This window comes from Giraffa tippelskirchi, chromosome 11, assembly GCF_054371585.1.
Source record: "Giraffa tippelskirchi isolate mGirTip1 chromosome 11, T2T-mGirTip1v1.2.pri, whole genome shotgun sequence".
NCBI classification, from domain to species: domain Eukaryota; kingdom Metazoa; phylum Chordata; class Mammalia; order Artiodactyla; family Giraffidae; genus Giraffa; species Giraffa tippelskirchi.
This window is the reverse complement of record NC_137285.1, coordinates 126,447,781-126,472,425: the sequence shown is the minus strand read 5'-3', so window position 1 is coordinate 126,472,425 and position 24,645 is coordinate 126,447,781. Positions and strand designations below refer to the sequence as shown.

Here is a 24,645-nt window from a genome sequence, read left to right as displayed (position 1 = left end):
ACATTCACCAACTTGATCTGTCCCTTCAAAGGCAATCGCTATCAAAATCCTGGCTGCGTTTTTTGCAGACATTACTAAGCTGATTCAAAAATTCATGTGGGCTTCCCAGGTGGCTCAGAAGTTAAAGAATCTGACTGCAGTGCACGAGACGAAGGTTCGATCCCTGGGTCAGGAAGATCCCTTGAAGAAGGGAATGGCACCCCACTCCAGTATTGTTGCCTGGGAAATCCCATGGGCAGAGGAGCCTGGTGGGCTATACAGTCCATGGGGTTGCAAAGAGTCAGACACGACTGAGCAACTAACACTTTCACTTTCCAAATTCATATAAAAATGCAAGAATAATCAACACAATCTAAAAAAGATCAAAGGTAGGATTCACATTTCCTGATTCCAAAATTGATTACAAAGCTAATCAAGACAGTGTGCTACTAGAGTAAATAAAGAAATATAGATCAGTGGAATAGAACTGAGAATCCAGAAATAAACTCTTACATTTATGATCAATTGATTTTGGACGAAAGTGCCAAGACAGTTTTATGAGGAAAGAAAGGGACAGTTTTATGGTCTTTCTAACAACCAGTCCCAGGATAACTGGATATCCACATGCAAAAAAATGAAGTGGGACCCTACCTCAACCGTACACAAAAATTAACTCAAAGTAGATCAGAGATCTAAATATAACAGCTAAGGACTCTAAAATGTTTAGAAGAAAACACAGGAGTAAATCTTTGTAATCTTAGATTAGGCTGTGGCTTCTTTGATACAAAAGCACACACTTGAAAAAACAAAACCAAAAATAAACAGAAAAAAACCCTAGATACATTAAATTAACTTTCATGATCCAAAGGACAAGTGGTACATCTGATTCATGAAACATGCTGCATCACAGATGTACCTCAAAAACATTATGCTAAATCAAGGAAGTCAGACACAAAAGGCCACCTACTGAATAATTCCATTGACACAAAATGTTCCAAACAGGCAAATTCATATAGACAGTAAGTTAGTGACTAGTCATTGGCCAGGGGCTGACAGGAGGGGTTGCAAGGAGTGACTGCTAATTAATGTGGGGTTTCTTTTGGTGGTGATGAAATTGTTCTGAAATTAGAGTGGTGTCTGATGTACAACGTTGTGAATATACTAAAACCCATTGACATATACTTTAAAAGGATGGGCTTTATGATATGTGAATTATATCTCAAAAAAGCTTTTATTAGAAAAAAAAAAAAATAAGGAAGGCTGGCCACTTTGCTGTAGGAACAGAGAAGTGGAGAAAGGCCTGGAAACAGGGAGTTCAGTTTAATAGGTTTGGGAGACCCAGTAAGGGTGTGATGATGAAGATGATCACAGCTATTATTTCCTGTTGAGGGAGCTGGATGAATATTTTTATTTATGTATCATATATTTAGATGCATATTATCACACACTTATTCAGGAATATAGATTATTCCCGTTTACAGATGAGGAAGCTGAAGTTCAGAAAGGTTAAGTGACATGGTAAAGTGAAAGTGAAAGTGAAGTCGCTCAGTTGTGTCCGACTCTTGGACTGTAGCCTACCAGGCTCCTTGGCCCAGGAATTGGAATTTTCCAGGCAAGAGTACTGGAGTGGGTTGCCATTTCCTTCTCCAGGGATCTTCCCAACCCAGGGATCGAACCCAGGTCTCCCACATTGCAGGCAGACACTTACCATCTGAGCCACCAGGAAAGCTCTTTTAAGTGACATGATAATGCAGCTGTTAAGGGCAGTGTCACAGGGTGGGTCCTGCTCTCATTCATGTATGTTATTAGGGAGGAGAAAGGAGGCAATGGTTTGAGAGACAAAAATGTCACCTTCAGCATCAGCAGGCAGTATTGGAATGGGGCAGGGAAGGGGGAGGAGAGCTCACTAGGTCCAGAGGCTGTTTCTGCTGATGGTGGGCACTACTGACATCTAGAAACTAGACAAGCAATATAAAAGGAGGCAAAGGTTTTTTAAAAGATAAGTGCTTCACGTATGTCTCTGCCTCCCTTATTATATTACAAGCACCTAAGAACAGGGGACATTCAATGTGGAAGTTGCTTATTTCCTGCCGGGAGGCATTTCGGGAATGTTGATTTGCTGAGTGATAAGGGGCAAGTCGGTTGGCCTTTCTGGTCCTAGTTTCCCAGATTAGGAGGAATTGCTCTTGATGAATGCTGAACTACTATCTCTGAGCTTTTGAGAGTCTGAGATTTTACTTATCTCTGGCTTCTAGCCCCAGGTTGGAGCTAGATCAGTGTCAAAATTCAAAAGGGAAGGAAGGAAGCTGGGCAGCGTTTGCCTCAGACCTAGCCTCAGTGCCCCCTAGTGGCCATGTCTGGGAACAACAAGCAGAACTTTGGAATTGACCTTCAGGCAGAGGGCATCACCGACTCAACAGACATGAGTTTGAGCAAACTCCAGGAGCTGGTGAAGGACAGGGAAGCCTGGCGTGCTGCAGTCCATGGAGTGGCAAAGAGTCAGACATGACTGAGCGACTGAACAACAACTGAGACGACAGCCCCACTCCCGCCGTCCATAGGCAGTGGGTCTTCTGGAAAAGGAGACTCCAGCTCTCTCCCTTAAGGTAACAACTTCCAGCCCAAGACGTAACAACTTCGAGCCCAAGACAATGTTCATAGCATTTACCTGGAGTACCCCACACACAGCTTAGAGGGAGGCTAGCCTCTGCTCTGCACAGGTGACTGCTAGCCTGACACCCTTGCTATTTGCAGGGGATTGGTTATAGGATCTGCCACCCCTACTCCAAGCCCTCCCCCAAACAACATTTGAGGATGCTCAAATCCCTCATAAGAAATACAGTAGTACAGTTGGCCCTACATATCTGCAGATGCAGGATCCATGGATATGGAGGGCTAACTATACATTGACCCAGGTGAAGGTGGCTCCTCCAACATTTGCAGCCTCCTTACTGCTCGCGTTCTTAAGTAGAGACGGTGGAGTTTCTTGATGCAGAGTAGGTATTTAATCTTCACAAAATTAATGCTGAGAATACTGGGCTGAGTTTATAAGGGTAGCCTAGCTTAGCCTGAAGCCAGATCCTGAGGGTCATGGCTAGCCTCAGGCTGGGGCTGGTATGGGAGATGCATCAGAAAACGGGCCTTTCCCTGATCCTAAAGGAAATGTCTCTTCTTTAACCCAGGCTCAGTGTCCTGAGGCCTAAGACCTGCCTGGAGCCACAGAATCCAGTCTTTGTCGGCCCCTCCAGGGCACCTCCTCTCTGCCCTGCCCGCCTCCCCATGGAAAAACCCCGGAGAAGCCAGCTCCCTGCCCTTCCATGAGAAGCCCCTTGCAGACCTCTCTACCATCACCTCTCGGTGGTTCAAATCAGCAGCCTCTCTGGTCTGCACTTTGCTACTTTGCCCTTCCTGGCAAATTTCCAGTCACTCATTAAGTCCCAGCTCAGGCTGGGGCCCCAGCTCACCAAGGACCACCAGGGTTGGACTGGGGCCTCTCTGTCACAGCTCTGACCACTCTGAGTATCCTCAGCTGTTTCCAGTGTTTGTTTCTGCTCCCAAGCTCACAGCTTCTGGCAAAGAGAAATGGTCTCTGAGGTAAATGGTTGGGACAGGCATTGCGTGCGTGCATGCTAAGTCACTTCAGTCATGTCAGACTCTGTGTGACCCTATGGACCATAAACTGCCAGGCTCCTCTGTCCCTGGGATTCTCCAGGCAAGAATACTGGAGTGGGCTGCCAGTCCCTCCTCCAGGGGATCTTCCAGACCCAGGGATCGAACCCACATCTCCTGCATTGACAGGCAGGTTCTTTATTAGCGCCATCTGGGAAGCCCCAGGACAGGCGTTAGGCAGTGGAAAGTGGGAAGTTCCTTTAGCTCAAGTGGGAAAGATTCCCAAGTATTTGGTACTCATTGAACTGAATGGAATTAGAACAGAGAGACAGCATCTTGTGAGATCCAGGTGTGGCATGAAACCACTAGATGCCAGCAGGCCAGGCCTTAGTTGTGGTATAACTAAGGCCAGAAGCAAGGAGTATGGTTGAGTGATCCATATGGACCTTTCTAGTTTAGCTATTCCAGGACCTTACTGCAGGAGAGTAGCCTTTCCCATGGGAGGAAGGCAGCTGTGAAGGGGGCTCCAGTGAGCCCTGCCCCCTGGTGTTCACTGTGTGTTGTGTAATCCTCACGAGTATGAGCTGGACATAGTGACTTCCATCTAAAGAAGAATATGGCAAAAGTGATAGGTTGTCACTGCTGAGATTAGATTATAGAAGACTATGGTTTCTGTGATGCTGCAGCTGAAACTCCAATACTTTGGCCACCTGATGTGAAGAACCGACTCATTGGAAAAGACCCTGATGCTGGGAAAGATTGAAGATGGGAGGAGAAGGGGACAACAGAGGATGAGATGGTTGGATGGCGTCACCGATGCGATGGACACGAGTTTGAGTAAACTCCTGGAGTTGGTGATGAACAGGGAAGCCTGGCATGCTGCAGCCATGGGGTCGCAAAGAGTCCGACATGACTGAGCGACTGAACTGAGCTGAACTGATGTTTCTGTTTGCACTCTGGTTCTTCTTGCTTACTCTCTCTGATGCGGCCAACTGCCATGCTGTGAGCTACTCTACCAAAAGGCCCATGTGGCAAGGAACTGGAAGTGGCCTCCAGTCAAAGCCAGTGAGAAGTGAATCCCACCAGCTGTCAAAAGAATGACCTTGGAAGTGGATCCTCCCCAGGTTGAGCCTTGGGATGACTGCAGCCTTGTATGAGACCCTGAAGCAGACCCTGTACAGCTAGGCTGTACCCTGACTACTGACCCTTAGAAACTGTAGACAATGTTGTTTGCAGCCACCAAGTTTTGGAGTAATTTATTACACAGCAATTGATAACTAATATACCACAAAGGGCCATGTGAGCTGAAGAATAAAAGCGGGAGAGGGCTCAGCAGGCAGCCCAGCTGGGGCAGTGGTCTCCCCAAGCATCAGCAGCAAGATGCTGATGTAGCCCCGACAATAACTCATAGAGGACACTTGTTTTCATTTATTCATTTAGGAATATACACAAGTCTGACATGGTATAATGATCTCATCAAGGGAGAACAGAGTACACAGAGGACTGGTTTTCCTCCCTGGCCCCCTCTCTCAGAAAGGCACAAATATATGAGGTTTGGGCTCGGGGAACTTCTGTTCTGGTACCAGTCTACTGCTCAGGTCCCTCTGTAAACAGGAAAAGGGACCCCTTCCTCACATCCACTACTGAGGATGTGGGTTAAGCAAAGCGAGGCCACTAGGAAGTTTGTGATTTAGGCCAAGGCAGGGTCTGTGCTGGGTCCATGTCATCAGCCCCCTGAGGAAAACCAGTCACTCCAACCAGAACGTGATGGGGCTTGATAACCCAAGAGATGGTTCATCTGGACAGCTCCGTTCTCCAGCACAGCAACAATGCCACCCTGATCCTCTCTTTGGAGGCCAGTCCAGGCTCAGATTTCAGAGACTGGGGCCATGGGGGGTGGAAGAAAGGAGAATCAAGCTTGCATATTCCAGGTGCTTATCCCTGTGCTCTTCAAAATGGGAACACCTGTTTCCTCTGAGTCTTCCCTTGGCAAGAGGGTTTAGTCCTGCAGTCAAGCTTTGGGTAGCTGGGCATAGCTGCTACTGTTGCTGCTAAGTCGCTTCAGTCGTGTCCGACTCTGTGCGACCCCACAGACAGCAGCCCACCAGGCTCCCCTGTCCGTGGGATTCTCCAGGCAAGAATACTGGAGTGGGTTGCCATTTCCTTCTCCAATGCTGGGCATAGAGATGTTTGTATTAGAGGAAGCTTCTGCCCCTCATCCCTCAGGGCCAAAGGGCAAATATTCTAACTGGCCCGAGACACTAATGACTGTCCTTCTTTCCCAGTTAACTAGTACTAAGTTTTCTCTGTAATTTGGGGAAGGAGAGAAGAGGGGTTGTGAAACCATAAAGGCCCAGATGTGGCAGCCCCCACCTGGAACAGGACAAAATGGAAGTGAGAGAGCTTGAAATATTCCCTTTCTCCTTCTTAAAAAAGACCTAACATTGTAATGGTTTAACAAAATTCTTATAATTTCTTTTAAATAACCCACAGACACCCATGACGCTTCCAAATTTACAGAACAAAAAGCACTTGAGAACTTGGTAGAAAACGATTTGCAGCTGGTTCCTCCCCAGAAGCTGGCCCCTGCGGACAGGCTCAGTTCACCTCCAGGACCTCGGTCTCCGGGAGGCCGAACTTGGTCTTATGCTGATCGAAGAGCTTCACCAGGGCCTCCATGTACATGGCGTGGTACAGGTCGATGTCCTGCTGGGTCGGGTGCTCCAGCTTGGGGATGGTAATGGGCTCACCCACTGCAGGGAGGGGGCAGAGGCCTCTGGTTAGTCAGTGTCATTTGGCCCACCCTCCCTGGGCATTCACCACAATGCTCTCGGTGGTGACCTTGTGCTATGAGCCAGCCACGTGCCAGGCACTGTGCTGAAAGTGCTCCATTTCAGGTTGTCCCTTTCACAGGTGAGAAGACTGGGGCCCAGGGCGATGGGGAGGGACCTACCCAAGGCTACCTACTCACTAAGCAGCAGGTGGGATCAAGTCCAGCTGCACTCACTGCTCATAGTACTCAGTTGGGAGCTCCCGTGAGAGGTGTGGGATCCAGTAATGGCTTTGCTTTTGCCTGCTCTGGGCACGTCACTGCCTCTCTGAGCCTTAGTTTCCTCACTGATCACAGGGGGACCCTTCCTTACAGGGCTTTGCTGAGGATTCTGTGCAATATTGCAATATGCTATGAGAAGTGTAGTAAGGGCAGGAGAAGGAAAAGGGGACCACTTTCACAAATCCGTGCATAATTTTATTTTTCTCATCGTCCTGCTTCCTGTCCGTACCCAGCTCATCCTGAAGTCCTATCAATGCTATTTCTTTATTTTTCTCATCATCTTGCTTCCTGTCCGTACCCAGCTCATCCTGAAGTCCTATCAATGCTATTTCTGAAATTTCTTCCAAGTTCATGCACTTTTCTTCCATCTCTGCTGCCATTCCTTCTGTCCAAGCCAGTGGCTACTACAAAAGACTCTGGACTGGTCTTGCGGATTCCATTTTTGTCCCTTCTAACTCCTTTTTCTAGGGCTTCCCTGGTGGCTCAGCTGGTAAAGAATCTGCCTGCCAATGGAGGAGACTCAAGAGACTTGGGTTCGATCCTGGGTCGGGAAGATTCCCTGGAGAAAGAAATGGCAACCCACTCCAGTATTCTTGCCTGGAAAATTCCATGGACAGACGAGCCTGGTTGGCTACAGCCCATGGGGTCGCAGAGTCGGACACGACTGAGCAAACAGGGCTTTTATAACTCCTTTTCTATTCAGGAGTCCCTAGGATCACTTTAAAATGCAAATCTGAATCTCCCCTCCCCCAAACCCTCAAGCAATATTCCATTCTTAAGGTGAAGAGCAAACTCCTTCACCCTGGGCACCAGACCCTGTCCTTCTCCAGCTACCCTGTGCACGGAAATGTTCATGCTTCCTTACAGACATCAGACCTGGTCTGGTCTATAACAAGAGTCAAGGGTGAGTCTGGGTCATGAGATTTAAAATGCAGGAAGTTGATATCTTCGGAAAAAGTACAAAGGGAAACTTCCGACCCTGATAACAACTATAAGTATTTATGTGAGCTTTGGCCCCTGAAGTCCATGGCTTGCAGCCTCCTTGCTCTTGTGTGAGTTCTAGATTGTGAACCACTAACAGACACACACACACTCCTATAATAGATAATTCTTTGGAACCCTCTAAGTTGTCTCATATAAAAGCATAAACAACGTGGCTGGGAGTGAAGGGCAGCCAGTTTTTTCTTCCACTTCTCATAGACTTCTGCTACAATCACACTGACTTCCTTCTGTTCCTCAAAAATCTAGGCAGTCCTGCTGTGAGAACTTCATTTAGGCTATTGTTTCTGACAAAAAGTCTCTTCCTCTTCTTTTTTTTTTACAGGATAATTCCTATTCAGCCAATAGTGTAAGAGTCACTCCTCCCTGAGATCCACGAGGACCCTCCAGAGCACATCCTTCTCACACCCCCTGTCGGTCTTTACTGTAAGGGGGTCTTCCCTAATACACTCATGCTCTGCAAACGCAGAACTGCTGAGTCCTGCTTTCTCATCCAGACAGCTTAGCTCATGGTAATGGAACTATCCCCATCTCCCACCCACCCCCATCATTGCTATCAGCACCCAAACAGGTCCAAGTCCTCATGGTTTAGACCATGGACATCAGAGCCAGGGGCCTGGATTTGAATCCTAACTCTGCCACTAAACTAGCTATGGCACCTGAGTTTAGGGGAGCTTACCGACAGTGGTGATGGGCTTGGAGTAGGGCACAAGCCCCCAGGTGTCAGAGGAGAAAAGGCCTCGACCATGGAAGATGCATGGGGCGAAGCCAATGTACTTCTGGAACTTCTTCTGCACCCATCGGCCCCAGGAGCCCTCCTCAAAGATCACCTGCTTGTACACCTCATTTTCCCCAAAGGAGTAGGTGGGAACCAAGTCAGCTCTGGAAGAGAGAGGCCAGGGTCTGTCTTAGCCCAATCACCGGCTTCAGCCCCTCCTGGCAGCCCCAGAGGCCCCAGACTCCAGCCAAACTGCCCTCCCGCAGGGGTGTACAAGAGTCACCTGGGGGACCCCAAACCACATGTCCCCTCAGGGGCAAATGAGGACAGGCCTTCTGCCCCTGCTAGTGGCTGGGGATCATGTCAGGGTTTTACAACGTGGCCCTGACCAGGCCCCTTAGCCTCACTCGGTTTTCTCAAATGGAAAATGGGGATGGCATTCCTGCAGGATTTTGTAGGAGAATCCAACGGGGTGGTAGAAGTAAATGTGCTCTGTCTAATGAAATGTGCTGAACAGGTGGCTACACAGAATGTGCCCTTGGTTTTCGAAAAAATGTCACAGAAACCCAAGCTGCCCTGCTCCTCTCTGTCTGTCCTCAGGGTTACCGCTCCAAGAAGCCTTCCTTGATATTTCCAGCCACACACCATTTTCCTCCCTGGCCTTCTGCTCTCCTAGCTGTGTGACAGGCTTTGGCATGCAGCACAGTCCTGCTTCTGGGCCTGGCGGGCCTCTCACCCCACCTGCCGGGGCCCAGGAGACTCAGGCTGCATTTTTGTCCACCCAGCCGCCCTTGGCCTGAACCTCTGGTCTCCAACATCCCCTTCCCCATGGATGGTTAACTCCCTTCTCTGCCTTCCCAGAATCTGGGTCCTGCCTCCAGGAGGCAAGGAGCTGCTGCCCTGGGCATGGGCATGCGTGTGTATACACGTGTTCTGAGACGCACTCACCCATGGCGCAGGGCCAGTTTCACAAAGCCCTTGCGATTGCGCAGGGTGACTGCATTCTTGCCGGGCATGGAGCTCAGGGACTCAGCTGCGCCCCCCACCACGATGATGATGGCATTGCCGCTCCCATTCTTTGAAAGCAAGTAGTCTATGGTGTCCCGGTTCACAGGGCAGATGCCTGGGGAGCAGACGGGGGACACACAGTCAAGGATGGACTTCCTACCTTCTGCACATGGTCAAATATAGACAAAGCCCTGGATGTGGTTCCCAGACCTCGCCCAGCCACTTAGAAGAAGAGCCCCATGTAAGTCATTCTATTTTCTGTGCCTCAGCTTACTTATCTGTAAAATGGGGATGACACAGGATTGTTTAGGGGATGCATTCATTTGGAAAACATGCCCTGAGGTCCTAATTCTGCTGAGCTGGTGCCAGGTGCCAAGGAACCCCAGTAAGTCAGGCTGATGGGGATCAAGATGGATAGAACATGAGAGTCATGGACAATGATTAGGTTGTGCAAAGGGCAGCACAGGGGCTGGGGATGCCCAGAAAAAGGGGTCAGAGGTTTCCTAGGGATGACATTATGCTAGTTGAATCCAGAAGATCATATGAACAGTTCTCTCGCTCAGCCCTGACATATCAGGCCATGGTTGGCCACATCTCACAGGACCGGGCACTAGAGCACAGTGGGTTGGCTTCCTGGCCAATGGAGAGGCTCAGACAGGGGCACTCAGAGGTGGATTCTCACCTCCAGACATCAGGTACTCCCGCAGCACTGGCATCCGGAAGTTGCCGGCCAGCGTGGCCAGGTAGGGCCTTATGCCGGGGAACTTCTTGCTCACTTCTGTGGCCTCTGTGCTGAAGTTGCAGAAGGCACCCAGGCCCATGATGCCATGGGGATGGGACCCAAAGATGTAGTTCCTGCTGGTCAGTAAGTTGTGTGTCTTCACCAACTGCAGGGAAGACCTTGGGTCAGAGCAACCTGGCCAGGAAGGGGTACCGGGGAACACTCAGAGGTAACGGAAGCACTGGGTGTGCCCTGCTCCCCGGAGCCTGGGTCTGAAGGACTGGAGTGACTCCCCCTAGACCTCAGACTCTCATCACTGGGGCCTCACTGCTGGGGACTTGAAAGTCACCATTTGGACTTCAAGTCCCTGGGAAGGGAGTAAGACACTTCCTCATTCCCCCTGTTTCTCCAGCCAAACACACCAAGTCCTCTTAATTGCACTCTGCCAGCCTCCTGCATTCCCTCCCTCAGGGCCCAGCCCCTTCATCACAGCCAGAGTGACTGCTCTAAAAGCCCAGTGCAATCTCTGTCACTCTCAGATAAAGAGGGATGTCCAACTCCCATCGGGGTAAAGTCCAAGTCCCTAACTTTGGCCAGAGAAGGGACAGAACGTCTGGCCTGAACAGAAACTTCCTCCCAGGCAGCCAGACTCAGGTCAGGCTCCAATGCAGGAAGGACAAGGACAAGTCACAGCCCTGGTGCCAGCCACAGTGGGGGTGGGGAGGTCAGCTGTGCAGCTGGGGTAGCTGACCTGTGGTGCTATCAACAAAGCTGTCCTGGGATGGTCTTGAGGGTGATTGGCTTCCTCGGGGCCCACCCCCTGCCCTGGGGCTGGTGGCCTGGACGGTGGGGTGGGTGGTGCAAAGTTTCCCTAACCCCTGAGCACTAAGAGGCACCCACCCAGCACTATAGGGAACACGAAAGGGGTGGACGTGCTGAGAGGGATGGAGAGGATGGGCATTTTGTTCAGAAAACATCACTTTTTTTCAAACTAGAAAAATAATGAATAATCGGAGAATTTTAAAAAAACAGGAAAGTCAGAAGACAATCAAAAACACCTGTCATACCGCCCCCTCCAGATAGACCACTCTGATGTGTTCAGTTTTCTTCTACTCAAATACACATGTTCTTTTTTAAAAATCCCCACACTGAGGTCATATGGTTGATATGACTTTTATATAACTACCTCCCAAGCATATCAAAGCTATTTTTTTCTTATCAGAATCCCTCAGTAACATGTCTTCTCACAGCTATGCTACATGAATAGGATTGTTATTAAACCCAGATTGATAAAAAGCTTTGAAAAGCTTCTAAAATTTCCCTCAGAAATAATGCTTCCATAGATACCTTATTTTTGTCTTCATGTCTGTTTGTATTCTTAAGACAAACTTCTAGAAATATAGTTCCTGGGTCAGAGGGTATGACCACTTTGGTCTGGTGGGCTGCCCTGCCTCTGGAGACATGCTGCTGGTGACATTCTTACCAGCAGCACTTCAAGGGTCCCCCTGCCCTGCACTGGGGCCACTGGAAGCAGAGTCCCTGGCTACCAGCAGAAGAGCAAGGACTGGGGTTTCTATGACTCTGGATTTGGAAACTGCCTGGCTGAGGGAAGGACCTCGTGCTCAGCTTGAGGGGGTGGGGTGCTGGTGACTGGTCTCCAGGAAACTGAAATCTGAATCTGCAGGTGATGGAGGCCAGAAGGGGATGGCAGTGAAGGTAGCTGGCACACCTCCCAGCTCTGTAACTACCAGGACATGTGAGTGTGAGCCAGACCCCCTGTGCTGTGTGCCCGGATGCTCAGGACATTTGTACTCTTTCTTCCTTCCTTGCCTTTGTCGAGCAGATTAAAGCTGCTCAAAACTCCAAGTGACCTTCAGCTGCCCAGCACGCAACAGGGGAGCGGCAGCAGCTGCATCCATGGCTAGTGGGGACGCAGCTTGACATGAGCTCCGCAAGGAGGGAGTTCTGAGGTTTTGCCCCCGAGAGCAGCTGCGCCCACCACTTTAGCTTTCGGGAAAGCCAGAATGAAAAAGCACCTTATGCCAGTCTCCACAGAGGAGAAAGGCATGGAGGTGAGAGCTGAGGCGGCCTGTACTGCGATGGAAACCTGCTCCTGAGCGGAGGTTGAGGGCCAGGCCTCAGTAGGTCCACCTGTGAAATCAGGCAGATGGACAGATAAGTGACTGTAAGCTCAGAGAGTCTTTCCTAGTCTCTTCACCAAAGATCCTGCCCATCACCACTGGGAGAGGTGACCCGGGCACTGCCCACTCCTCTTCCAGGTAGCTGGTGGTCCTGGTGGCTGCAATTAACACACGAGCCCCACCTCTGCTGGGAGAAAGGATGCTCTCTGGGCCAGCTGAGCAGCTTTGGTGGCAAAGACCTTCACCAACAAGGAAGTGGGGAGGTATAGGTAGGTGGGTACAGTTAGAGATCATTCCCAACCATTGGCAAGAGACCAGGAAAAGGGTGTGGAACAGAAGGGTCATACACGACTCCATCAACCCTGACATCAGTTCACAAAGGCCAAACCTTCCTGCACAGAAGAAGAGCCTGAGGTCCCAAGGGTCAGGGACTCTGCCAAGACCACCACCAGGCAAGGGCAGAGCCCAGGATGAGAGAAAGAATCCATAATCCCTTACAACGAACCATAATTTACCACTTTTCTAGCATGTGAACAGCTCCATTTTACAGATAAGGAAAATAAGGCTTAGTGGGCTTGAGAAAGCATGCTCATAGTCCCATGTGCAGAAAGTGACAAAGTCCAGCAGGATCCATTAGAAGGGCAAGGGTAGGGACCAGGCACACTCTTCTGCATCCCCATGCCCAGCAGAGCCCAGCAGGGCACAGGGAATAGAGAGCATTAATAGAGTGGCCAGTGAATAGAGTGACAGGGCAAGACCTCAACCCGGATCTCCAACAGCAAAGCAGAGGGAGGGAGACCCGTGAAGTGAGGCTCAATCCAACGGGGCAAACCTGGATTGCATCTCTCCCCGGGAAAGAGGCAGTAGGAATTCAATGGGAAAGAATGTGGGGCCCAGATTCTAATACTAGCCCTGGCATGGAGTCGCTGCGCAGCTTGGACCAGTCTTTGCCCCTCTTTGGGACTCAGTTTCCTCACCTTCAAAATGAGAGGGTTGGGTCCTATGAGGCAACATCCTCCTAGCAACAATAGCCTTGGCTTCCTTGCAGCCAAAGAGACACGGTCAAGAAAAGGGAGAAGTAGGGACACTGACCCCAAAGGTCCTGGGGAAACCGGGCTCAGGCTGGGATGGGCAGAGGGAGCTGGCCCGGGGTGCCACCCCTACAATACTGAGTGCAGCAGAAAAATGTAGGGTTACCTGGCCACCTCCCCCACGCAGCAGGCCAGGATGTCTCAATCGCTGACTCACAACAGCAAACATACACCACCCTGTGCCATGCACACTTCCACATTCACACATGCTTTCTCCACTCTTCAGACCCCACTGATTTCTGCTGGGTTACCTCAGCACCTAGCGTGTGCCAGGGCTAGGGTGCCAAGTGAGCTGCCTAGACAGGTCTCTCCCCTGCAAGGAAAACCTTCCGGATTCTGCCAGAGTTCTCTACCATCCACTAGCATCACCCATGTGCGCCAGGACTTGGACGCCCCGGGCCCATCAACCTGGCTTGCAGACCACCGACAGGGGGCCTGACAGAATGGCACTGAAATTCAGACCAAGCCACTTTTTATCTTGTCAGGACCTTGAGTTTGGCCCCAGAGGAGACAGGTGCTCAGAAGACCAGTGTGGGAGACCCGGGGCAGTCAGTGGCGCAGGAGGAAGGAAACCCAGAGAATCAACTTGGTCTAAACTGGCTGCCTGTGGGGAGACAGCACCTCAGCCTCACCCAGGGTCAGCCTGGGCTGTTTTTCCTGCCTCTGTCCTCCAAGCCTGAGGGAAGCTTGAGGATTTGTCCAAGCGTATCTCCCAGAGCTCTGCTGCCTAGGAGGGTAGTGTGCTGTGGTGGGAAGTGTCCAGACTTGAAGTAAGACAACAGCTGGAGTCTTGGCTCAGTTCCCTGTTAGCCTCATTCAGCTGTGCTGCTCTCAGACCTTCAGTTTCCTCTTCTGTAAAAATGGGATAAAATGAATACCCACCATACAGGTGCTGCGAGGGTTAAAGGAGACTCCTTGGGGAAAGGTGCTGGCCCTGAGAAGGCTCCCAGCAAATAGAAGTCCTCCCTCCCCCTCCACCTTCTCCCCATCCTCCACATCCCAGGCTTCTTTCTCAAGCTCAAGTGCCTGTGCTCTCATGATTTTCCCTGCCCCTAAAGTGCTGCTTCTCTTCAGGATGGGGTTCTAGGAGCAGCACCTTCAGAAGCCTTTCCCAAGCACTTCAGCAGTGAGGCTCTCACTCTTCATTCACTGCACACCAAATTTTCTGGCCCCTTATTCCCATGACCAGGACCTCTGGTGACCCACCCACAACTGGCTGAGAGAGGTGAAATTTCTGTAAGAGCTTCAGAAGGAAAGAAAGCCCCCCAACACCTATTGCTAACCTTGGTTCAGACCAGATAAACTTGGACTACCTTAGTATTGCTCTTGATAAATCACTTCCTTTTTTATATTTTTTGGCTCCATCATGCAGTTTGCAGGATCTTAGTTCCCTGACCAGGGAATGCACTGGGGAACAACAGTGAAAGTGCTGAGTCCTAACCACTGGACCACCAGGGAATTCCCAGTCACTTCCATTTTAAGTTATGACTTTAATATTCACTGAAAGCAGACAAGCAATGGCCATAGTATCTACTATTATTCCTGCTCCTTACATCACCCAGGATCTCAGTATCTGAAACAGCTTTTAGATCCAAATGCTAGAAGTCTTGTTTACCCAAGGAACAAAGAAGCTTCTTCCTTTCTGAAAATGAGGATCAATAACTAGCATGCTTCCCTTTTTGCCTTGGATGCCAGGAAGCTCAGAGGTGACCATGAAGTTCAATCACTGCAACTCTGTTGACACTTATGGATGAAATACTAGTATGTTTTCCTCCAAGTCTTGATTTTCTTTTTACCTGGTACAGAATTATATGTATGTATCCTAAATTGCCTCAAATCCTGCATAAAGTGGGGTAGAATATCAACAGATGCTCATAGTGTGAGATGTCACATAGTTCAACCCCGCACACATGGTCGCTGTGGATGGGTAAGTTAAGGCTTGACGTCAGATTGCCCATCCATTCCCACCCTCCCAAGATAACACCTGCAAGTTTTTACCTGAATGGGAAAGTAGTCTCGAAAGTAGCGCCACACAGCCCAGTTTCGGACCCACTGTGACCTCCTGCCACCTTCCAGGGAACAAAACAGTGTTGAGAAGGAGTAGGAGTGGGGGAGGGTGACATTCAGGCAGAGCCAGTGTGAACTCCTGAGCTAGGTGACCAGCACCCTAGGCAGCATCCTCCCCCCAAGCCCCTTTCCATGTTCATTCCCTGACGTTATGGACACCCGGCACTGACTGTGAGCTCCAGTGAGAAGCATGATGGTGACCTTAGAGACTCCCCTGCCTTCAGAACCATGCTCAGGCTTAGCCCAACACTATTCACATAGTAGGTGCTAACTAAAGAAGGGGCAGTACCCATGACGAGGAACTTCAGCTTGTGCAAGAGGGAGTGTCCCAAGGGCGAGGGGGTCAGGCAGGGTGACCTGTGCTCCTACCTTTCTTGGGTGTGTTCCAGTCAAACACCAGCCAGGTGAAGTAGAGCACCGCAATGAGCCAGCAATCGGTGCAGAATGTGTACATGAGGATGACACTGCAGGCCACTCCTGGGGGAAGGCAGATGGTCCCAGGTCAGGCCTGTGCTCCCGACATGGGCTTTAGTACCCTCTGGTCACAGGGTCACTGGGTGACTGAGCATTTACTTTGGCCCTAAGCTAGGCACAGCTGGGGCCCTGGACAGAGGGCCATGGGGCGGGTGGGGTGGGGAGGGGGGTGAAGATGTTCCTGAGAGGAGTAGGCTCACAGGGACATGAGCCTCATCTCCTAGATTCTGATGGGCTGTCCTGGCATCAAGAGGCATGTGGGTTCATGTTGTCTGGGCAGCAGCGCCATAGGTGATGGATGTTAACTTCCTGTGAAGCTGGCCTTAGAGCTGTCCTTTCTGCCCCTCCTTGCGTGTTCTCCCCACCTGAGTGCCCACCAGAGTGGCTGTGGATGAGGGGAGGGACCTGCCAAATGCCTCTGTATCTCAGGACTTGGGCTGAATCACTGTCTTGAGTGTGAGGCAGGGTGACTTTTACCCCATTTTAGAGATGACAACACTGAGGCTCTAGGGGGAGGGAACTAGTCCAAGGTCACCTGCTAGGATAGAGGCAGAGCCAGGATTCAAACTCAAGTCTGAGTGTTAAGTCCAAAATCTGTACCAGGCTTTAGGAATTTACCAAAACTAGAAGGCCCAGACTGCCACTGGAAGGACCCAACAGAGTGGGATTCCCAGTCCAGGAGGCGGGCTGACCCCCTTCCCGCATAACTGAGCACCAGGCAGTCCCCGGCCAAAGCTCTCCTCCTGCAGCAGTGGAGGGGATGCTGGCCAGAGGCCATCCTTCTCCCAAGCATGAGTACCTGATGCCTCTGGCCCTGTGCTAAGTGGCAGGGGCAAAGATGTGCCAAAGCCCATCAGCCTCTCTCTCAAAACCCCCAGCAGCACACTGGAAGACTGCTGGGGCCAGCTTCCAGTGGTCCCTTTATTCTGGGCCTGCTGGCCATAAGACCGAATAACCTGGAACAGAAAGCCCTCATCATGGCTTCCATCTTTCCAATTTTTAGCAAGGCATCAAGGCAAAGCTCAGATCTCATCTCCAACATTGTACCATCCTCCTACATGGACCTCTCACCTCTGAATTCTCTACATGGGGGCAGGGCACATCTTTGCCCCTGCCACTTAGCACAGGGCCAGAGGCATCAGGTACTCATGCTTGGGAGAAGGATGGCCTCTGGCCAGCATCCCCTCCGCTGCTGCAAGGGAAGCCAACCCCTGTTGCAGGCCCCCTTCTGTTGGGCACTGCACTGGTCACGGGTGCTCCAGGGCTGCCACGTTTTGGATTCCATGCTCTTCTTCCCACCATGCTCAGTCCCCTCCAGTTTCTCGAGGGAGAGGGGAGGGCCAGACACACACTCCATGAGCCTAAGGACAGGAAAATGGTGATCCCTTGTCATCCGCAACCCAGTCCTGTTCTAAGCTCCTGAGCTGGCCTCTTGCCAAGGGAGCTAAAAGTGGTACGAGTATCTTGGGACCGGCAGCGAACATAGAGTGGCCAGGTGTCCCGGTTTTCAGGACCACCTTAGGAGTGTGATGTCAAATATGGGGAAGATGATTCTCTGGGGAAGTATCTGCAGCCAACAAAACCCTGTTAAAGGCCAGCTGTGAAGCACTTGAGGCAGCTTGGTGAATGGCGATGTTTAAGTTAGAGCCACTTACATAGTCACTCACCTTGTTGAGTGGTTTGCCCCTGGTCCCCTCTCTTAGGCCTAGAAAAAGGGTCACAAGCCCCCTAGACTCCACGGGTATCCAAGTGCCTTCAGAGGCTAGATGGATGCTCCAGGTGGGCCTGGGCAGGGTTGTGAGGTTCAGGTTAGGATCTGAGCAGCCTGGAAACCTAGCTGCTGTCAAAGTCCTAACTCTGCTGAGGGGCACCAGGACCAGAGCAGGTGGAGCCCCAGACTGCACTGCCTAAATGTCTGGGCTCTCTGGGAAGCTGGGAGTCCCTGTCCACTGTCCTTACTCTGGTGCTGAGGCAGCCTGGGAGGAGGAAAAGAGAACAGATGGAGAGTCCAGAGACTGCATTCTAGTTCCAGACTTTCTCAGCTGGCGGGCCCTGCTCCCTCTAAGCCCTGTGTGTCCATAGCCGTCTCATCGGTATCTACCTCCCCCAGCAGACTCCTTCCATCAGAAGGCCCTTCAGTCCCTGGGCTCTCTGGGAGCTGGAACCAGGTCAGATGAACTTCTCCAGCCCCAGCAACCAACACAGGCAAGGTTTATTGAGCAAAAATGAACTAAACCCATCATACAAGTTGCCTTTCTCAGAAAGTAAGCCCAGTTTTCTGAACAGGTGGCTCCCTGGTCCATTTCTGTAGGGCAAGGGACTGCAGCAGGAACCACCCCCCCCCACAATCCCCTCAGGTCCAGGAGATGTAAACAACTTTTGGCTCCACATGCAGAAGGGTTAGGACCCACCTTTACAATCACCCCTCCCCACAACACAGTCAAGCTCATGATTCAAAACTCTGCTTCCCAAAGCCTGTGAGCAGGCAGCCTATAGCTACCCAGTGCAGCGAGGCAGCAGTCAGCCCCATGAAGAGCATGGACACACTCTTCCATGAAGCTGGGGCCCTGCTGGCTCAGTGGCCACGGCCCATCCTTGAATCTCCATTTCCAAAAGGGTGTTGGGAAGATTACATGAGATAATGTGGGAAGAAGACTTAACACACAGATAAGTGTCCAATCTGGAGATCCATGGACTTGGATGGGGAAAAAAAAACATCTTAATGTTCCTTCATCTCTTACAGAAATGCAACGTTTCCTTCATTTATGAATGTACCAGACTGCAGTAGTATTAGCAGACCCCGTTGACAGTGACACTCATAGGAAACAAAGGTGTTTCCATATCACATGTATGGCAATTAAGGATATCCTGAAAAATCATTTATTCTCAACACTAAAGAATTATAGTAATGTTTATGCCTGCCCCTAGATCTTTTTAACATAGTAACAAAAGATAATGTGTCACTATATGTGGAATCTGATTTAATACATGCATATTTATACTTTAATGCCATTGGCTTCCTTTGAAATACAAAATGTGTTTTGTATTACGAATTGAAAAACTTGGAATGACTAAGGTTTAGAGCCTTACCCAGAATACCAGGGGGACCCGTGGCACAGGAATGGTGGCAGAGAGTCACTCCATTGTCCAGAGGGAGGCTGACAGGGCCACAGTATCCTCTGCAATGCCAGGAGAGCCTCTGCCAGCAGATATAGGTGGCAGTGGGAGGGAGTGGCTGGGGCTGCTCAGGGCAATAATTAGCAGCAGCTTGGCAGACCTGCCCGTCCATGCAGGCTTGGCTCCCACCTACGCAAGGGTTTCGGGAAGATGCTGGGCCAGTTTCTGGGCTGTGGTTAGACTTGATCAATTATTAGCCTACAGCTCGGGGCAGCCCCTGCCGCATGCTGTAGGAGTCTGGGGTTCCTCAAGCTGCTCAGCATCTCATCAGCCAAGCTCTGACCCATTAAGACAGTAGGACAGTGGTGGCTTCTGGGTGCAGATGAGGGTGAAGGGAGCTGGTACAGCAGACTGGGCAGGGGCCTGGAGGCTGGAGTCCATGGGGTCTTGCTGTGGTCCTGTCACTTCCTTCTTATGTGATTCTGGGCAAGGCTCTGCCCTCACTGGGTGCCTGATTCTTATCTGAAAATGGAGGGGTGCTCTCTACTCCAGGATTCTAAAAACTGGCCAGACAGGCCAAGTTGGAAGTTTGAGCCCTGAGGGAGCCAGTTTAACCTGCTCTGTTCCCTAGACCATTGTTCCTTTATCTCGTTAAGGCCCATTGTTATTGTTGTTCAGTCACTAAGTCAGGTCTGACTCTTTGACCCTATGGACTGTAGCACACCAGGTTCCTCCATCCTCCACTATTTCCTGGAGTTTGCTCAAATTCATATCTATTGAATCGGTGATGCTATCTAACCTATGGTTTTTCCAGTAGTCACGTACTGATGGAGACTTGGACCATAAAAAAGGCTGAATGCCGAAGAACTGATGCTTCTGAATTGTGGTGCTGGAGAAGACTCTCTTGAGGGTCCCTTGGACTGCAAGGAGATCAAACCAGTCAATCCTAAAGGAAATCAGCTCTGAATATTCATTGGAAGGACTGATGCTGAAGCTCCAATACTTTGGGCCACCTGATTCAAAGAGCTGACTCATTGGAAAAGACCTGATGCTGGGAAAAATTTGAAGGCAAAAGGAGAAGGGGGCAGCAGAGGATGAGATACCATCAGCAGCTCAATGGACATGAATTGGAGCAAATTCCAGGAGATAGTGGTCCATATGCCTCTGTAAAAATCTGAGGACAGCAATTGCCCTTCATCCAGAAAAATGTGAATATACTCTCACATGTAATTTTGTACCTAGTTTTAGGAGTTCATAGCCCCCCAAAGCCCACTCTTGGGCCTTAAGGTGAAGACTGGCCGTTTCAGACCAGGCTCGCTGATTTCAGGCTCCCTGGTGAAGCACTCCAGGCTTCTGTTTAATTTTTAACTCGGCCGCTTAATGAGCTTTACCATCTCAGAGAGTCACTGAGCCTCTGTGAGTCTCCATTTTCTCACCTATGAAGTAGAAAGTCAAGTAAAGTGCCTAGTCCAGTGTGTGTGTGTGTGTGTGTGTGTGTGTGTGTGTGTGTGTGTGTGTGTGTGTGTGTGTGTGTGTGTGTGTGTGTGTGTGTGTGTGTGTGTGTGTGTGTGTGTGTGTGTGTGTGTGTGTGTGTGTGTGTGTGTGTGTGTGTGTGTGAATGTGCGCACGCTCAGTCATGTCTGACTCTTTGCAACCCCTTGGACTGTAGCCCACCAGTCTCCTCTGTCCGTGGGATTTTTCAGGCAAGAATACTGGAGTGGGTTGCTATTTCCTTCTCCAAGGGATCTTTCTGACCCAGGGACTGAGCTTACATCTACTGAAGGGGCTCAATAACTAGCACCCCCATCCCATCCCTTTGCCCTGCCAAGGGAGGGAGGGGCAGCTGCTGCCCTGGAAATGTGGTCTCAGAGGCCCTCAAGCCTCCTGGGAGGATGGCTCACCACTGACATGGTAACTCCTGATAATCCCCATAGGCCTGAACAACCCTGAAGAGTGGGCCGCACAGAGGATGTACTGGAATGTACTCTGTGAGGCTAGCAGCAGGTGTGTCTGCCCTGACGTGTTGGGGAAGCCACTTATTACACTGGGGACACCTGGCCCTGGGGAAGAGGAGAGACTGCTGGAGAAGCAGGGCCTGGCTCAGGCAGGGACCCTTCCTCCTCCTGGACAACCCATGGTGCCCTGACCCTGGTCTGGATGGCAACCCAGGGGACAAGGGCACCAACTTGGACCTGCAGAAGCAGCAACTCAAGCACTAACGTGGGCAGTGTCAAGAGAGAAAAGGAGAAGCTTTGAGCGGGCTGTGGAAGCAGCTGGGGGTGGTGTTCAACAGAGGGTGGGTGAGGCTGGGGTGGGAGGAGCTTGGAGGGTATGTCCCAATAGCAGCTCCCGTAGGTTGGGGAACCCCCTGCATCGGCCCAGGCCCTGTGTGGCAGCCTTTTCCTCATATCCAAAGTGAGTAAACTGATTTTTAAGGGGTTCAAGGAACCTGTGTAAAGTCACAGAGCTTATGTGTAGTTGAGTTGGGACTAATCCCAGGACCAGACCAGCCTAAGACAATACAACGTGCCTGTAGGAAAATGTCTGTTGGGAAGCAGGGTGGTGTGTGGGAACAGCACATGCTTTGGGGGGGGGGGGGTCCTGTAGACCTGGACTCAAATTTGTGTGACTTTGGACAAGTTATTCACCTTCTCTGACACTTGGTCTTTCTATCTGTGAAATGGGAACCATACCACCACCTCCCACTGAATCTCACTGAGTCCCCAAGCCTGCCTAGGCTACAGCACTTAATAGGGGACCAAAAAGGACCCCTCAGCTCTCTAACATCCCCACTTGCCCTCACCCTCTGAGCCCCAGCTTACCCAGCACGAGGAAAGACAGGACCCATTGTAGTACCGAGATGACTTGGAGCTGCTTCTCTACCTTGGATCTATTGAGCCAAGTGACAGAAAACAGGTCCTGGAGGGCGGAGAGGATGCTAGAGCCAGTGCCTGTGACAGACATAAGACAGATGTCAGCCTGTCCGCCCTTCCCTGTAGCTGCAGAGTACCCCACACCAGCCCACCTCCCCACAGACACCTTCCTAGACATGAGAGGGGCACGGGCCAAAGAATCAGACTGACCTGGGCTCACATACTGGCCCTGTCACATCACGGTTTTGTAATTCTGGGCTGCTCACATGCTGCACTTCCCTCTGCCCCAGTTTCTATATATACCCAGTGGGAATGATGTCCCCCCAACAAAGGGTCATTTTGGAGACCAAATAGGGTATCCAAAGAGACGAGGGGGAGGTTCACCATAGTTTCCAATTCTCATTCCTCACCTCTACCCCAGTCAAACCCCTATGTTTTCCTTTATCTGGATCTAGTACAAATATTTAACCTTTGCTATCTGGGTCTGTGAGGCCAGGGACAGAGGGCCAACATCCAGTTTGCAATGTTTTTTTTCCTCCAAGTGTACTTTGAGCACCCCCAATCCTTGACCCACCCCCACCCCTTTATCTCCAGGACTAATACCCTCTCCCTGGGAGCTGAGCCCTCTTGCCCTACCCCAACACCATCAATACTACCTCCAGGGGAATTCACACTTAAAGCTTCACCTCAGCAACCAAAATCCAGGGCTGAGAGAGGAACTGGGCAGGAACCTCGACTTCCCTAGAGGACCCAGCGGTCACTGAGTTTTGGGCAGCCTGGGACACTGAGAGCTGCAATTATGTTTGCTACCAAACAAGTGCCAAGCCTATAAGTTCAGACAAGATGTGCCCAGTTAATTGGTTCTGTGGCTGTGCCCCCAGGATGATGCCCTGGATTCCAGTGGCCGAAGGACACAGGGACCAGAAAGCCTGGTGACTACAGGAGAGGCAGTGCTGGGGAGGAGCATGGGCGAGGTTCCTGACACACCCCCTCTCCTTCTGGAAGCTGGGCCAGAGGACTGTGCCCCTTCAAACCTCACACGTGCTGAGCCCCAACTGCATGCCCTTCGCTCAATACATCTTCACTGACTGTGCTGGTCAAACTCCTTCACACGACCCACTCTGCAAGGCCCCTCACTGAGCCACAATCTTGTCTTGGAGGGTCTCATGACCTTTCACCCTGGCCTATAGCAGAAGTGGGAGGGAGAGGGGTTTAGGAGTTTACACCCAAGCCTTTGTATTTCTTTAAAATCTGCAGAGCAGCAAAGTCGCAGTGGGGTTTAGAAAGGGGCATGGCACTCATCTGCTGAAAGTTAACAATCACTCTGACTTTTAGGAGGCACAAGGATAACCACCAGGACTCAAGGCAGACTCCTCAGTCTTGTTCCCCTCCCCTGGTCTCATGGAGCAGAGGGAGGGGGAAGCCAGGGGTATGGCAGAAGAGTCAGATCCCAGTGCAAACCCTGATTCCACTCACTATGCAGGCATGACCTCAAGGGTTTACTGCCATATCCAAGACAATGCACATACTGGGTACTCAGGAGCAGCCATACCCAGGGTAGAGGTGGTGGTGTGTGAATTCACCAAAGCAGATGAAGAGGCTGAGCCACACAGGAACTCCAGAGGTCTGGCACATGACTGTTGCTCTGCTCTCAATATATATATCCACCATCACAGCCCTTTCCACCTCTACCCTTTCTCAACACCCCATCCTGGAGCCTGAGAGCCCTCTGGGGTCTTCTGGTACAGTCCATCTGGAACTCTGGGGAGGCTGAGGAGAGGAGCACTGAGTTGCCCAGGGCTACCCAGCCACGGCTGGGACCTGGATTCAGGGCACAGCAGATGCCAAACACAAAGGGCTCTGCCCATGGGACACAGCAGGTCCAAGGGTGGTCTGTGCTCAGACGTGAGAAGACAGTCCTGGGTGAGTATAGGAGGGAGGGAAGTGAGGTGAAGCACAGGCCTGAACCCCCTGTCCAAGGGACCCCTAGCTGCTGGCTCTCCCTCCTAAGCTGTGTGGAATGAAGGCAAGCAGGGGTTATGGCAAGTGAGTCCCTGCTCTTGGTCTGGAGCAGGCTGGGCACCTTTGCTGCAGAGAAGATAGAATGTTCTCCAGCACCTCCCTACTCAGAGTCCACCCTAGGAGCTGTTTAGAAATGCAGGGCCCCAGCCTGGATTTACTGAACTGAGATCTGCTCAGTCCAAAGTCTCAGGTAGGATAAGTTTGGGGTGGGGAGTGTGCAAGGAGGAGCTGGGGGCCTCCACTTTCTACTGGGCTGGAGAAAAAGGGTGATGGAAGGAAGGGCATCAGACATAATCTCATTTGACCACTTCCTACTGTGAACAGGACCATGAAGAGTGCTTGAGGAAAGGACTCGCTGTCTAGCCTCTGTTGTTGGGTCAGGGCCAACCAACTGGCCGCCCTCATGACATGGAGCTCTCCTGCTTTGGGGGTGGGGTGCACACAGTAAGTCCATGTTGGTGACATATCCCCCACTGAAACAATTGAAAAATTCTTCCTTGTTTCCTAATCCAAATCCATCTGCTATTGCAGGTCTCTTGCAATTAGATAAAGTCAGGGTACAGGAAATGCATAATGTCTTGTTCAGTGGATTATCCACACAGAGAAGAGGCCTGAAGTGTTCCTATAGCCCCAGAGCCAGGCTTGTTCCAGCCTCCTCAGTCTATCCTCCCTGCCCCATCCCAACTACTGGCCGCAGCCCACTCTGCAACCAAGTAGGAAATGCAAAGTCCACTGAGGAGGGGCTGGTGTTCCTTGGGCGGCACAGTGTGGGGC

General features: G+C 50.9%; 1 protein-coding gene across 2 annotated transcripts in view; it reads right to left on the bottom strand.

The window, feature by feature from the left end:
- Positions 1-6,038: 6,038 nt before the first annotated feature.
- DGAT2 (diacylglycerol O-acyltransferase 2) overlaps positions 6,039-24,645 on the bottom strand; it is a 30,635-nt gene continuing 12,028 nt past the window's right edge. Inside the window, exons 2-8 of one of the 2 annotated variants that reach the window (XM_081543161.1) lie at positions 21,799-21,927; positions 15,755-15,862; positions 15,317-15,387; positions 10,048-10,252; positions 9,306-9,480; positions 8,319-8,521; positions 6,039-6,341 (exon numbers count right to left, since the gene is read on the bottom strand). In XM_081543161.1, the coding sequence (XP_081399287.1) occupies positions 6,187-6,341; positions 8,319-8,521; positions 9,306-9,480; positions 10,048-10,252; positions 15,317-15,387; positions 15,755-15,862; positions 21,799-21,927 (1,046 nt within the window). In that variant the 3' untranslated portion in view covers positions 6,039-6,186. Of the gene's footprint in view, positions 6,342-8,318; positions 8,522-9,305; positions 9,481-10,047; positions 10,253-15,316; positions 15,388-15,754; positions 15,863-21,761; positions 21,778-21,798; positions 21,928-24,645 lie in introns of those variants that run through there. The other variant, XM_081543162.1, reaches the window with a different exon arrangement.